Raw genomic sequence first — 15,422 nt, 5'->3', positions numbered from 1 at the left:
CACTGATGTTGGGCGATTAGGCCCGCAGTCGGCATTCCAATTCATCCCAAAGTTGTTCGATGGGGTTGAGGTCAGGGCTCTGTGCAGGCCAGTCGAGTTCTTCCACACCGATCTCAACAAACCATTTCTCTATGGACCTCGCTTTGTGCATGGGGGCATTTTCATGCTGAAACAGGAAAGGGCCTACCCCAAACTGTTGCCACAAAGTTGGAAGCACAGAATCATTTAGAATGTAATTGTATGCTGTAGCGTTAAGATTTCCCTTCACTTGAACTAAGGGGCCTGTCTGAACCATGAAAAACAGCCCCAGACCATTATACCTCATCCACCAAACTTTACAGTTGGCACTATGCAGGTAGCGTTCTCCTGGCATCCGCCAAACCCAGATTAGTCCGTCTGACTGTCAGATGGTGAAGCGTGATTCATCACTCAAGAGAACGTATTTCCACTGCTCCAGAGTCCAATGGTGGCGAGCTTTACACCACTCCAACCGACGCTTGCCATTGCGCATGGTGATCTTAGGCTTGTGTATGGCTGCTCGGCCATGGAAACCCATTTCATGAAGCTCCCAACGAACAGTGCTTGTGGTGACTTTGCTTCCAGAGGCAGTTTGGAACTCGGTAGTGAGTGTTGCAACCAAGGACAGACGTTTTTAGCACACGGCGGTCCTGTTCGGTGAGCTTGTGTGGCCTACCACTTCGCGGCTGAGCCGTTGTTGCTCCTAGATGTTTCCACTTCACAATAACAGCACTTACAGTTGACCGGGGCAGCTCTAGCAGGGCAGACATTTGACGAACTGACTTGTTGGAAAGGTGGCATCCTATGACGGCATCGTATGACGGTGCCACGTTGAAAGTCACTGAGCTCTTCAGTAAGGCCATTCTACTGCCAATGTTTGTCTATGGAAATTGCATAGCTGTGTGCTCGATTTTATACACCTGTCAGCAACGGGTGTGGCTGAAATAGCCAAATCCACTAATTTGAAGGGGTGTCCACATACTTTTGTATATATAGTGTACCTAAGCCAGGTTAACTATATCTGTGACAGGAAGGAGACAATGTCCAGGTACTGTAATTCAACCACTCTTTTATTGTTCATGTGGAGCCTAACATTGAGCTTGTCTCCATATCCCCAATAGAGGGAGGTATTTTAGCTTAGCCTAGATGTCATCTCAGAGATGGATGTGGTGGAGCGGAGGTAGGTGTAGTGGTGGTGAATGTATGTTTCTAGCTTTGAGAGGCAGTGAGAGCACAGCTCACCACCTCCCCTTAAACCTTCAGTCAGTCTCCTCTCCTCCAGCAGTCGTTTCAGTCAGAGGTGTGTGTGTTTGTGTATGTATGTATGTATGTGTGTGTGTGTGTGTGTGTGTGTGTGTGTGTGTGTGTGTGTGTGTGTGTGTGTACTCTGCCTGACACTGACAGAATTTGCTCGTTATTGAACAAAAGTCACCTAACCTTCAGTCAGTCTCCTCTCCTCCAGCACAGAGATCACCAGACATTCTCATTCCAGGCAGGTTCTCTCTCTCTCTCTCGCTCTCCCTCCCTCATACATTCTCTTTTTCCACCCCTCTCTCCCTCATTATTTTCCTCACATATACACTCACTCTCTACCTCTACCTCTACCTCTACCTCTACCTCTACCTCCACCTCTACCTCTCTCTACCTCTACCTCTCTTTACCTCTACCACTACCTCTACCTCGCTCTACCTCGCTCTACCTTTACCTCTCTCTACCTCTACCTCTACCTCTCTCTACCTCTACCTCCACCTCTACCTCTCTACCTCTACCTCTACCTCTACCTCTCTTTACCTCTACCTCTACCTCTACCTCGCTCTACCTCGCTCTACCTCTACCTCTCTCTACCTCTACCTCTCTCTACCTCTACCTCCACCTCTACCTCTCTACCTCTACCTCTACCTCGCTCTACCTTTACCTCTCTACCTCTACCTCTACCTCTACCTCTACCTCTACCTCGCTCTACCTCTACCTCTCTCTACCTCTACCTCCACCTCTACCTCTCCACCTCTACCTCTCTCCACCTCTACCTCTCTCTACCTCTACCTCTCTTTACCTCTACCTCTACCTCTACCTCGCTCTACCTCGCTCTACCTTTACCTCTCTCTACCTCTACCGCTCTCTACCTCTACCTCGCTCTACCTCTATCTCTACCTCTACCTCGCTCTACCTCGCTCTACCTCTATCTCTACCTCTACCTCGCTCTACCTCTACCTCGCTCTACCTCGCTCTACCTCTACCTCTCTCTCCTCATATATCTATACCTTCTTTCTCTCTTTTTATCCACCCCTCTACACCCCCCTCTCTCTGAACCTCTCCCCGTTCCTCCCCTTTTGTGATGTCAGGCAAGCTATTTTTATCCCCTCTGCCTGTCTGCCTCCTTCCACCCTAACAAGGTTTCCCTGTCCAGTGTGTGTGTATATATGACAGTAAAATATCCCCTCCTCCCTCCTTTCAGATATGGGGGAGGGGAGTGGGGGCATTGCTGTATACCGTGGCCCTAGGGAGCATCTCTCATCTCAGTTAGAGCAGGCAGTCTCGCCACGTGCTGAGAAGGCCAACGCTGTGCACACAAATAACGGCTGGGGAAATCAACAGGCACTCGCATCAAGCAATCATCAGCTTGCTATTTGAACAGGGATGGAGATAGATGTACATTTAGATGTCACGTTGTGGTAGATTTTGGATGTGATGTGTGGTGGCACATAGCAATATGACAGAGGAGGACATTTAAATGGATGAAGATTCTGATATAGATTGAATCAGAAGGATGTGTTGTCTAACGTGGGGAGAATAGAGGGTAGCTGTACATTTCAGATTTAAGTCATTTAGCAGGCGCTCTTATCCAGAGCGACTTACAAATTGGTGCATTCAACTTAGGATAGCCAGTGGGACAACCACCCTTTTCTTTTATAGGGGGGTGGGGGAGGGGGGTAGAAGTATTACTGTTATCCTATCCCAGGTATTCCTTAAAGAGGTGGGATTTCAAGTGTCTCCGGAAGGTGGTCAGTGACTCCGCTGTCCTGGCGTCGTGGGGGAGCTTGTTCCACCATTGGGGTGCCAGAACAGCGACTAGCTTTGACTGGGCTGAGCGGGAACTGTGCTTCCGTAGAGGTAGGGGGGCTAGCAGGCCAGAGGTGGATGAACGTAGTGCCCTCGTTTGGGTGTAGGGTCTGATCAGAGCCTGAAGGTAAGGAGGTGCCGTTCCCCTCACAGCTCCGTAGGCAAGCACCATGGTTTTGTAGTAGATGCGAGCTTCAACTGGAAGCCAGTGGAGTGTGCGGAGGAGCGGGGTGACATGAGAGAACTTGGGAAGGTTGAACACCAGACGGGCTGCAGCGTTCTGGATAAGTTGTAGGGTTTTAATGGCACAGGCAGGGAGCCCAGCCAACACCGAGTTGCAGTAATCCAGACGGGAGATGACAAGTGCCTGGATTAGGACCTGTGCCGCTTTCTGTGTAAGGTAGGGTCGTACTCTGTTGTTGTAGAGCATGAACCTGCAGGATCGGGTCACCGCTTTGATGTTAGCAGAGAACGACAGGGTGTTGTCCAGGGTCACGCCAAGGTTCTTTGCACTCTGGGAGGAGGACACAATGAAGTTGTCAACCATGATGGCAAGATCATGGAGCGGGCAGTCCTTCCCCGGGAGGAAGAGCGGCTCCGTCTTGCCGAGGTTCAGCTTGAGGTGGTGATCCGACATCCACACTGATATTTGTATTTTTTTTTATTTAGAAGACGCTCTTATCCAGAGCGACTTACAGGAGCAATTAGGGTTAAGTGCCTTGCTCAAGGGCACATCGACAGATTTTTCACCTAGTCGGCTCGGGGATTAGAACCAGCGACCTTTCGGTTACCTGCACAACGCTCTTAACCACTAAGCTACCTGCCGCCCTATATATGTCTGCCAGTCATGCAGAGATGCGATTCGCCACCTGGTTATCAGAAGGGGGAAAGAAGAAAATTAATTGTGTGTTGTCTGCATAGCAATGATAGGAGAGACCATGTGAGGATACGACAGAGCCAAGTGACTTGGTGTATAGAGAGAATAGGAGAGGGCCTAGAACTGAGCCCTGGGGGACTCCCAGTGGTGAGAGCACGTGGTGCGGAGACAGATTCTCGCCACGCCACCTGGTAGGAGCGACCTGTCAGGTAGGACGCAATCCAAGAGTGAGCAGCGCCGGAGATGCCCAACTCGGAGAGGGTGGAGAGGAGGATCTGATGGTTCACAGTATCAAAGGCAGAAGATAGATCTAGAAGGATAAGAGCAGAGGAGAGAGAGTTAGCTTTAGCAGTGCGGAGAGCCTCCGTGACACAGAGAAGAGCAGCCTCAGTTGAATGACCAGTTTTGAAACCTGACTGGTTTGGATCAAGAAGGTAATTCTGAGAGAGATAGCAGGAGAGTTGGCTAGAGACGGCACGCTCAAGAGTTTTGGAGAGAAAAGAAAGAAGGGATACTGGTCTGTAGTTGTTGACATCAGAGGGATCGAGTGTACGTTTTTTGAGGAGGGGTGCAACTCTCTCTCTCTTGAAGACGGAAGGGACATAGCCAGCGGTCAAGGATGAGTTGATGAGCGAGGGTGAGGTAAGGGAGAAGGTCTCCGGAAATGGTCAAGCGGGCAGGTTGTTGGGCGCCCGGCCGTCACAAGTCGCAAGATTTCATATGGAGAGAGAGGGGAGAAAGAAGTCAAAGCATAGGGTAGGGCAGTGTGAGCAGGACCAGCGGTGTCATTTGAATTAATAAATGAGGATCGGATGTCGTCAACCTTCTTTTCAAAATGGTTGACGAAGTCATCCACAGAGAGGGAGGAGGGAGGGGAGGAGGATTCAGCAGGGAGGAGAAGGTGGCAAAGAGATTGCTAGGGTTAGAGGCAGAGGCTTGAAATTTAGAGTGGCAGAAAGTGGCTTTAGCAGCGGAAACAGAGGAAGAGAATGTAGAGAGGAGGGAGTGAAAAGATGCCAGGTCCGCAGGGAGTCTAGTTTTCCTCCATTTCCGCTCAGCTGCCCGGAGCCCTGTTCTGTGAGCTCGCAATGAGTCGTCAAGCCACGGAGCAGGAGGGGAGGACCGAGCCGGCCGGGAGGATAGGGGACATAGAGAGTCAAAAGATGCAGAAAGGGAGGAGAGGAGGGTTGAGGAGGCAGAATCAGGAGATCAGAGGGAGAAGGATTTAGCAGAGGGAAGAGATGATAGGATGGAAGAGGAGAGAGTAGCGGGAGAGAGAGAGCGAAGGTTGTGACTGCACATTACCATCTGAGTAGGGGCAGAGTGAGTAGTGTTGGAGGAGAGCGAGAGAGAAAAGGATACAAAGTAGTGGTCGAAGACTTGGAGGGGAGTTGCAGTGAGATTAGTAGAAGAACAGCATCTAGTAAAGATGAGGTAAAGCGTATTGCCTGCCTTGTGAGTAGGGGGGGACGGTGAGAGGGTGAGGTCAAAAGAGGAAAGGAGTGGAAGAAGGAGGCAGAGAGAAATGAGTCAAAGGCAGATGTAGGGAGGTTAAAGTCACCCAGAACTGTGAGGGGTGAGCCATCCTCAGGAAAGGAACTTATCAAGGCGTCAAGCTCATTGATGAAATCTCCAAGGGAACCTGGAGGGCGATAAATTATAAGGATGTTAAGCTTGAATGGGCTAGTGACTGTGACAGCATGGAATTCAAATGAGGAGATAGACAGATGGGTCAGGGGGAAAAGAGAGAATGTCCACTTGGGATAGATGAGGATTCCTGTGCCACCGCCGCGCTGACCAGATGCTCTCAGGGTATGCGAGAACACATGATCAGACGAGGAAAGAGCAGTAGTGACATGGGGTCACGAATTATTGAGTAGACCTCGGCGGGGTGTTTATAGTAACGGCCCTTAACGTGAATAGATATCTGCAACCGACACTGCTTTAGGACTATAGGCCTGCGTCCCAAATGTCACCCAATTCCCTACTCATTGCACTACTTTTGACCACAGCCATATGAACCCTGTTCAACAGTAGTGCACAAAATAGGGTGTCATTTGTGATGCAGACTAGGTCTGCGGTGTTACACCGATGAGCCCAGATGCTTCGTTACGAAGGGTCCTAAAAGCTGTGTGAAAGAAGGTTATTTTCGTCACCTTGAAGACATGTGTGTTTGAAAGATCTGTGTGTTTGAAAGATGTGCACTCTGTTTGACACTGCCTTCAATGTGTGTGTGTTCTCTCTTCTTTCCAGTCATATCAGTCAGATATGTGGTGTGTGTGTGTGTGTGTGTGTGTGTGTGTGTGTGTGTGTGTGTGTGTGTGTGTGTGTGTGTGTGTGTGTACTCTGCCCGACACTGACATAATCTGCTTGATACTGAACAGTCACCTAACCTGAGGCCATGATGTTTCTCCTTAGTTCACTGCATCTGGCTCACAAAGGATGTGTCCCAGATGGCACCCTATTCCCTATACAGAGCACATACATTGACCAGAGCCTGTCAAAAGTAGTGCACTATATAGGGAATAGGGTGCCATTTGGGACGCAAACAAAGGGATGACATGAGGGACTTCTGTAAAGCATTTTAGCTCTCCATAATTAGACTCATACTGGAATTGTACATCAAGCAGAAAAAGTTCTGACTGTTTAATTGCTTATTTTATTAGGGAGTCCAAATGCAATTAAAACATTGACACATTGTCCCATGCATTGCACCATCACCTTAGCTCGCGCTAACTCCAGTGCTTTTTGTCAAAACTGTGTGTGTGTGTGAAACAGATGGTACGCTATAGTACATGATCTGTTCTGATGCCACGATCAGCTGATTCTTGATGAATACCTTCTCTGACAGTTTCTCTCCCTCATAATGTTTTCTCTGCATGGACACCCTCCCTCTAAAAAATCTCTTTGCATGGACACCCTCCCTCTAAAAAATCTCTTTGCATGGACACCCTCCCTCTAAAAAATCTCTTTGCATGGACACCCTCCCTCGTAAAAATCTCTGCATGGACACCCTCCCTCGAAAAATGCCTACATCATGCAGCAGCAACAGCAGCAATAAACAGAACCTCGCTGAAGCGTAAGGAATGATCTCTCTGGAGAACCACACACACTTTCTCACACACACACATACACACAGATGCCATGATGCATTAACATAGATGCTTGCTCCTAGCAGAGAGACTCTCTAACGGGTCTCTAGGGGACAAATGGAGAGTGGGAAAGGGCAGACCTGTAACACTGCTGCACTGAGAAAGATTCACACGCCTTTACACTGAAAGAACCAGAAATGATATCAGAGCCTGTTTTCATATAGTGTCTCAGAGTAGGAGTGCTGATCTAGGATCAGTTTAACCTTTTAGATTATAATGAAAAATATTAAATAGACAGGAGGGACCTGATACTAGATCAGCTCTCCTACTCTGAGACGCTTTAAGAATACAGGCCCAGTACTTTATCTTGTGTTAGAACAGTGAGGTTGGATCAGGAATAATGTAGGGGGAAATAATTGAAAGTGCACTCGTACAGTGACTTAACTACAACACGTACAGTATATGCCAGTGCCACAACTCATTATATTCATCAGCATGGATAAGTCATTGGTTATGTGGTTGATTTAATGCAAATTTATTTCAGAGCTTTCCCGGTACAAAGAAAAAACACACCTTTTTATCTCTCTCTCTCTCTCTCTCTCTCTCTCTCTCTCTCATTCGTTCATTCGTTGGTTGTAATTTTCTCAGAAAGGGGGAATGAAGTCTGAACGATAATGTGCACCTTCAGAACTGGGTCGTGTTCATTAGGGCAGACACTTTTTTAAACGTTTTGCAACCAAAGACACAACTGAGCCTTTCTTATTTGACAAGTCCAGGTAGTCCTTCCCTGTTTCAGTCCGTTTTCTTCGGTTTGGTACTTAATGAACAGGACCCCGAAGTCTGTCAGGCTCACCTCTGTCAAGGTGCTTTGTGAGCAACGCTGCCTGACTGGTTGGTCTTTGAGTGGAGTCTAATAAATTATTCATAATGAGCGCCATGTTGTGAAGGGACCATGTGTTCCTATTAAACGGGATGAATATTCAAACCGTTAATTAGTGTGAGTGGAGCCACATGGACAGAACAGAATTGTTTTCCTGCTCAAGACGTGTCATTAAATATAGAATATTAATGACCGTCCGATGGGACTGGGGCTGCCTCCCAGATGGCACCCTATTCCCTATATAGTGCACTACTTTTGACCAGAGCCTTATGGGATGGGTCCGTTTGGGAGGGTGAATGCGAGGGTGAATGAGTCACAAAACACAGATTTCTGAAAGTAGTTAGATGGCCTAGTTCTCAACAACTGATGTAATTTTGAATTGAAACCAGTAAGTACTAACAATTTGGTTAAATTAGTCACTCATTGCCTTTCCTGTAGAGATTGAAGTTGTTCCTGTATTATGATGACAAAGCCTCTGCTTGACTTTTAACACACACACACACACACACACACAGTCCTTGCCAAAGTCCAGCAATGTCACCTCTGTCACTCCTGTCCTCGACCACACCAAATGGCCGTGGTTAATCCACTGGTGTGACAGAATGACAGATCACTTGTATTCCCAATTGGAGAATGAATACAATACTTAATGATGAGCCTGTATGCAGACTCAGAGACGGGAAGATGTGCGTGTGCACGTGTTTATGCGAGTGTGTGTGTTTGCACTTGTTTGTGAGAGAGTTTATGATGGATTGCTGTGAGATTGTAATTAAAAGCGGGGATGGTAGGGCTCTAGGACACGAGTGATAAATCTGGACTCTCTCTGATTACGGTTGGTCTCTATACAGCTCTCTGTCTGTCTGTCTGTCTGTCTGTCTGTCTGTCTGTCTGTCTGTCTGTCTCCCTGCCAGTCAGTCAGTCAGACCTGAGCGAAATGCTTAGACGGCATAGCCCACACTGAGGGGTGTAAATCAGGCCTCATGATGGTGGCATCTCCCCCTTCCTCCTGGACATGCATCTTCTCTAGAGGAGTCAGACAGGAGAGGAACAGGAGACATTGGTGTCTCATTTGTATCCTCCCATCGTACATGGCATGCCATAGGTGGAGTGACTCTGTTCCTCCAGAGAGGAGAGAGAATAGGATGAAAGTGAATCAGAGGATTTAGGTTATGTCCCTGTTTTCTTCCCCCTGAAGGCCGAAAGGTGCTGAAAGAGTGTAGAGGAGTTTAATACTTCCACTAGGATATGAAAATAGGCCGTTGGAAAGAATGTCACTTCATGGTATTGGCATCTATCCCTGTAGACTGGCTGGTGGCATATATCCCTGCTGGCTGTCTCTCTCCCCCTGTAGACTGGCTGGTGGCATCTATCCCTGCTGGCTGTCTCTCTCCCCCTGTAGACTGGCTGGTGGCATCTATCCCTGCTGGCTGTCTCTCTCCCCCTGTAGACTGGCTGGTGGCATCTATCCCTGCTGGCTCTCTCTCTCCCCCTGTAGACTGGCTGGTGGCATCTATCCCTGCTGGCTGTCTCTCTCCCCCTGTAGACTGGCTGGTGGCATCTATCCCTGCTGGCTCTCTCTCTCCCCCTGTAGACTGGCTGGTGGCATCTATCCCTGCTGGCTGTCTCTCTCCCCCTGTAGACTGGCTGGTGGCATCTATCCCTGCTGGCTCTCTCTCCCCCTGTAGACTGGCTGGTGGCATCTATCCCTGCTGGCTGTCTCTCTCCCCCTGTAGACTGGCTGGTGGCATCTATCCCTGCTGGCTGTCTCTCTCCCCCTATAGACTGGCTGGTGGCATCTATCCCTGCTGGCTGTCTCTCTCCCCCTGTAGACTGGCTGGTGGCATCTATCCCTGCTGGCTGTCTCTCTCCCCCTGTAGACTGGCTGGTGGCATCTATCCCTGCTGGCTGTCTCTCTCCCCCTGTAGACTGGCTGGGGAGAGAAGAAATGCCATGATTAGTGACTGGCTTCTGAGTGTCCCCAGGGAGACTCTGTGTCAGACCCCAGACACACGCTAATCCTCACCTCTGCTTTATGGAGGATATCTGGCCTCTGAGGAGAACTAGGATTAACTACAATAACGTATGGAGAGACCAACAGCCTAATAGAGAGTTTAAGGTGGGAAGAGTTCAGGGATGTGTTCAGTAGAGCACACCATAGTAAAACATTTAGCAACAAAACACGAAAATCTCTGTTCTTATTGGACAAGTTCAGGTATTACCTTCCTATTTCAAAAAAATGTTTTCCCTAATGAACATGACCCTGATGGATGCTGTCTACTAAATAGAAGGGAGTAGGGAAGGTTGTACCTCTCAAAACATCTAAACAATAAAAGGTTACGTAACAGGGATGAGTTCAAACGTTCACCGCTCCAGATAACTACCCAGTCTGGAAACATGACAGTGCAGTTATTATCTTGCTGTTTTCCCCCTCCCTGTCTTTTGTTTGTTTTCCAAGGTCATTGTTATGTCAAGTTTTACTCAGAGCCCTGTGATTACCACAGCGGAACATATTTGCATCCCAGAAGATAATCTTGGATTAAAGAGTCTAATCAGCTGGAAAATTATGATTTTTTTGGAGGGTCAGGATTTGGTGATGCCGACCCGGCTTATCGGATCTGGAATTATAAATGGGATAATTCCTTTAATTCCTCTTTGTGGCACTCACTCACAGTGAGCATGGACGCCCAAATAGTGGATTTGAAGTAGGGCCATTTCCACTCGTTTCTCTGTGAGCTAATGCCGATTATCCCCCCCCCCCAAAAAAAAATACCCTGTTGAAGCCTTGGTCTGAAGGTTTTTGGGTGCTTGTGGTTTCATATTTGTATTCCTTTCATGATGTCTTCTCTTCCCTCATCCATGTTTTATTTCTTACCCCTGGCGAGGGCTCAGTCTTTCTTTGGTAAGGTTTCACTAAGCTTTTCGGATCAGAATCCTGCACTATAATCGCCTCTATCCACACACAACAACAACAACAACACACACACAACACACACACACACACACACACACACACACACACACGTGTACCCTTCCTCTCACTCTCCCTCTCTCAATTCAATTCAAAGGGCTTTATTGGCATGGGAAACACATGTTTACATTGCCAAAGCAAGTGAAATAGACAATAAACAAAAGTGAAATAAACAGTCAGAAATTAACAGTAGACATTACACAAGTTAAAAAATAAAATAAGAATCTCTCCCTCCCCTCCCTGTGTGGATCATTCTTTATTACTGCAATGTTGACACATGGTGGGCGGACTTGTTTGCACTTTATTGATGATTGCTGTTAACAGGAGGAGGTGGCTGCTTAGATCCAGACATATTGAACCCTCAGTCTATTAGGAAGCGAGGGTAACTCTAAATACCTACAACACCCTCTTCATTCACTAAGGATGGAACCCACACCACCCATCTAAACACATATATTTGTCCCTTCCATCACAATACAATGTATACAGTTACGTTATGTGTCTAATGTGATAAATCACCACATGGGTTACAGAGGATGTGACTATAGTTTGTTATAGAATCACAACAGCATGAGGGTGTGACTATAGTTTGTTCTAGAATCACAACAGCATGAGGGTGTGACTATTGTTTGTTCTAGAATCACAACAGCGTGAGGGTGTGACTATAGTTTGTTCTAGAATCACAACAGCATGAGGGTGTGACTATAGTTTGTTCTAGAATCACAACAGCATGAGGGTATGACTATAGTTTGTTCTAGAATCACAACAGTATGAGAGTGTGACTATAGTTTGTTCTAGAATCACAACAGCATGAGGGTGTGACTATAGTTTGTTCTAGAATCACAACAGCATGAAGCTGTGACTACAATTTGTTCTAGAATCACAACGTCTGGCTTCCTGCCGCAGGCATTCACTTCCTTCCCTACGCAAAACGCACGTTGAGATGGTGTGATGTATTTTAACGCATCTCATCTGGAGCAAGTGAATTAAAGGAAATGTAAAAAAGGAGGGAGTGAATAAAAGGAGTTGGTAGTACTGGAAGGATAATGGGGCTGCTGTGCCCAATTTCAGACTCATCTCTCCTCTAGCCCTGTGGCTAATAGGCTAGTGATGCAGATCTGCAGCTATGCCTGCCTCCAGTCCAGCTCACTGTGTTGTTGTATTAGCGGTTAGCTTCATGTTATCATGTCTGTGCCCATGCTTTAATGTTGTTGTATTAGCGGTTAGCTTCATGTTAGCATGTCTGTACCCATGCATTACTGTTGAATTAGCGGTTAGCTTGATGTTAGCATGTCTGTGTCCATGCATTACTGGCTCCGGGGTGAAGTTCCACCTAGGTACAGATCCAGGATCTGCTTCCCCTCCCCCAATCCTAACCCTAACCATTAGTGGGAAAATGTTTTAACTGACCCCAGATCAGCTTCTAGGGGCAACTTCATAACAAAAGGCTGAGATCGTCTTACTGGTGAATAGATACACAGGGTAGCTTCCTTTCCTTATCTCCTTTCCTTAATGATTACATACTGTACTGTACTGTGAATGAAATATACAGTAGTCTACTGTAGTTATATACTGTAATTATATCAAATGAAACATACAGTACAGTAGTCTACTGTAGAGGTATATATATATATATATATATATATATATATATATATATGAAACATACAGTAGTCATATACTGTAGTTATAATATGAAACATACAGTAGTCATATACTGTAGTTATAATATGCAGGAAAGGAGGTCATGTAGGGGTTCTGATAGGAAGCCATTCAGCAGTATGTGGATATAGCCAGGAGTGACAGATACAACAGTGACCTGTGCCTACTGACTTTCTAACTCTGATGTAGTGGCTAGCCTCGTGATTCTCTCCCACAGCCTAACAATACGAATGGATAAGCGAGCGTTAGGGATGCGTTGAGTGAATGGTCTCCACTGATGCATGCAGAGTATTACAGGAGGCTAGGCAGTGTAAAATTAGCCCCCTTCACTCTGCCCTTTTCCCCTGAGGGAAGATTCACTGGACTGTATTACAAAATGTGCACTGATAAAACCTCCTATGATTTATTCACTGGGAAGTGGCTCTCCAGCCCCTTACCAGCACACATTATGTGCTCCTATGACCCCATAAAGTTATTCCCCATTAGTGACTCAATCTGATGCCCTTGTGTGTCCGTTTGTGTGAGTGGCGCACGCGCCTCTGTGTGTGGGTTATTTAAGCAATAAGGCACGAGGGTGTGTGGTATATGCAGAATATATCACGGCTAAGGGCTGTTCTTATGCATAACGCAATGCAGAGTGCCTGGATACAGCCCTTAGCCGTGGTAAATTGTCCATATAGCACAAACTCTGAGCTGCCTTAATGCTATTAAAAACTGGTTACCAACATAATTAGAACAGTAAACAAGTAATTTTGCGTCATACCTCTGGTATATTGTCTGATATAACACAGCTTTCAGCCAATCAGCATCCAGGAGTCAAACTACTCGGTTTATAATTGCCATCAGCACCATTAGTTCCCAGGAGCGCTTTACTGTAGCAGCAAGAGAATGTTGAAAAGATCATGTTTTCTCTAGTGTTCTGTGCTCTCTTTAACTCTGTTCTGAGATAAATGACTGTTTCCCAGAGGCTCTTTGTCTCTCTCTCTCTCTCTCTCTCTCTCCCTCCCTCCCCCTGAGCTCTGCAAACATCCTCAAGAGCATACTTTTTGAGGAGATGGGATGTTTGCCCAAAAGCTCAGAACAGTGATGTGAAAGTGTTTGATATGTATTCAGATAACAGTGTGTGTGCGAGTAAATTATGTTTTTCTTCCATCTAAAATGCCTTTGCACAATGGCATCTTTATATCACATCATGGGACTGTTTCCTAGACACAGATTCATCCTAGTCCTAGAAAGAAGAACCTCCATTGAGAATGCTTTTGGACCAGGTCTAAGATTAATATATGTCTGGGAAACCAGACCCAAATGTGTAGCCTAGATTTCCTTCTCACTCTACCTATCCAGACATCAGGGTCTTACCACCTCTCCACTTATCTAAATCCCCCTCTCTTTCTCCTCCCAGGTGATGCAGGTGGTAAGAGAGCAGATCATGCGAGCGCTGACGCAGAAGCCTAATTCCCTGGACCAGTTGAAGAGTCGCCTGCAGAACCTGAGTTATACTGAGATCCTGAAGATACGCCAGTCTGAGAGGATGAACCAAGAAGACTTCCAGTCCCGCCCCATCCTGTGAGTCAATGGGGTGTGTGTGTGTGTGGGGTGGGGGTGGGTAGTTGAGGCTGGGTTTGTGTGTGCGCGTGTCCTCTCTCAATAGGAAATGATAGTACTGCCTGAGAAAGGAAGAAATCAATGAAATTCATTAGGTAGATGTAACCAATCCTTCATTAGGTAGATGTAACCAATCCTTCATTAGGTAGATGTAACCAATCCTTCATTAGGTAGATGTAACCAATCCTTCATTCGGTAGATGTAACCAATCCTTCATTAGGTAGATGTAACCAATCCTTCATTAGGTAGATGTAACCAATCCTTCATTAGGTAGATGGAACCAATCCTTCATTAAAAAGAGGAGAAAAACATTGAGGCAGTGAGAGCGAAGAAAGGAAATAGCTGGTAATATTCATGACATGGGATCTCCTCATGCCCCATCCTTTATCCAGTCCAAATAAAGACCAAAACAAAGCAAACGAGAGACTGTGGAACAAAGGAAACGCAGTCGTTAATACACATTAAATAAACCCCCGTCCCTCCATCCCTCACTCATTTCCCTCCCCTTTTCAATTTTTAAAACTCAATTCAGCTATTGACATATGCTGCATGGCATACATTCATTCAGTTCCCCTCATGATTGAAAATCTGCATTAAAATCTAATTTGCCTACAAATGGTATTGAGTGAATAATCCATTAAGGTCGTATAGCTCATTAGACTAGAGCAGTGGTCAGTGGTTCGTTGAGTCTCTCTCTAGTCATGGTTTTAAATGTTTTGAAATATCACATCAACTTTGTTGTGCGTTCGAGGCTTATTTTTACAGTCTATGGAGCTATCTGATTGGTCAGCGGTAGACCTTTAGTTGCACTGCAAGGAGTGAATGACACTGAGCTGTAATGAATCCGATTTATAAAATGGCAGTGTCAAAAACGTCTGAGACACAGACACTGCGACAGACAATGAGAATCTCACTATGGGAGTTGAGCCATATAGATAATTCCCACGCAAATGCTATACATAAAATGAACTATCTGTCCTATACATGTACAGGACCTGAATCCATTCCTTAGCATCCCCCTCTCCCCAACAGTTCGTTATCAGAATAGGGTGAAGTTTCCCCTAGACGCTGATCTTCGGTCAGTTTAGCATTTTTCCCACTAATGGTTAAGGTTAGAATTGGGGGAGGGGAGATTATCCTAGATATGTACCTAGGGGAAACGTCACCCCTGGTCCACTGATGATCTGAAAGCACAGAGCTGCAGTGAAAATAACGGCTAGGGAAAGGCACAGAGAGCCTGACGTAATGAGAAAGAGATAA

The 15,422-nt window shown here is 46.4% G+C and overlaps 1 protein-coding gene across 6 annotated transcripts in view; it reads left to right on the top strand.

Moving 5' to 3' along the window:
* The window catches only part of LOC121586750 (engulfment and cell motility protein 1), a 152,634-nt gene that overhangs the window by 125,867 nt on the left and 11,345 nt on the right, over positions 1-15,422 (top strand). For all 6 annotated transcript variants that reach the window (XM_045226419.1, XM_045226420.1, XM_045226418.1 and 3 more), the window contains one exon: positions 13,960-14,123. In XM_045226419.1, the coding sequence (XP_045082354.1) occupies positions 13,960-14,123 (164 nt within the window). The remainder of the gene's footprint in view (positions 1-13,959; positions 14,124-15,422) is intronic.

The sequence above is a fragment of the Coregonus clupeaformis genome, chromosome 17 (genome assembly GCF_020615455.1).
Source record: "Coregonus clupeaformis isolate EN_2021a chromosome 17, ASM2061545v1, whole genome shotgun sequence".
NCBI lineage: Eukaryota > Metazoa > Chordata > Actinopteri > Salmoniformes > Salmonidae > Coregonus > Coregonus clupeaformis.
Note: the sequence above shows the minus strand (reverse complement) of the source record. Positions and strands in the feature narration are given on the sequence as shown.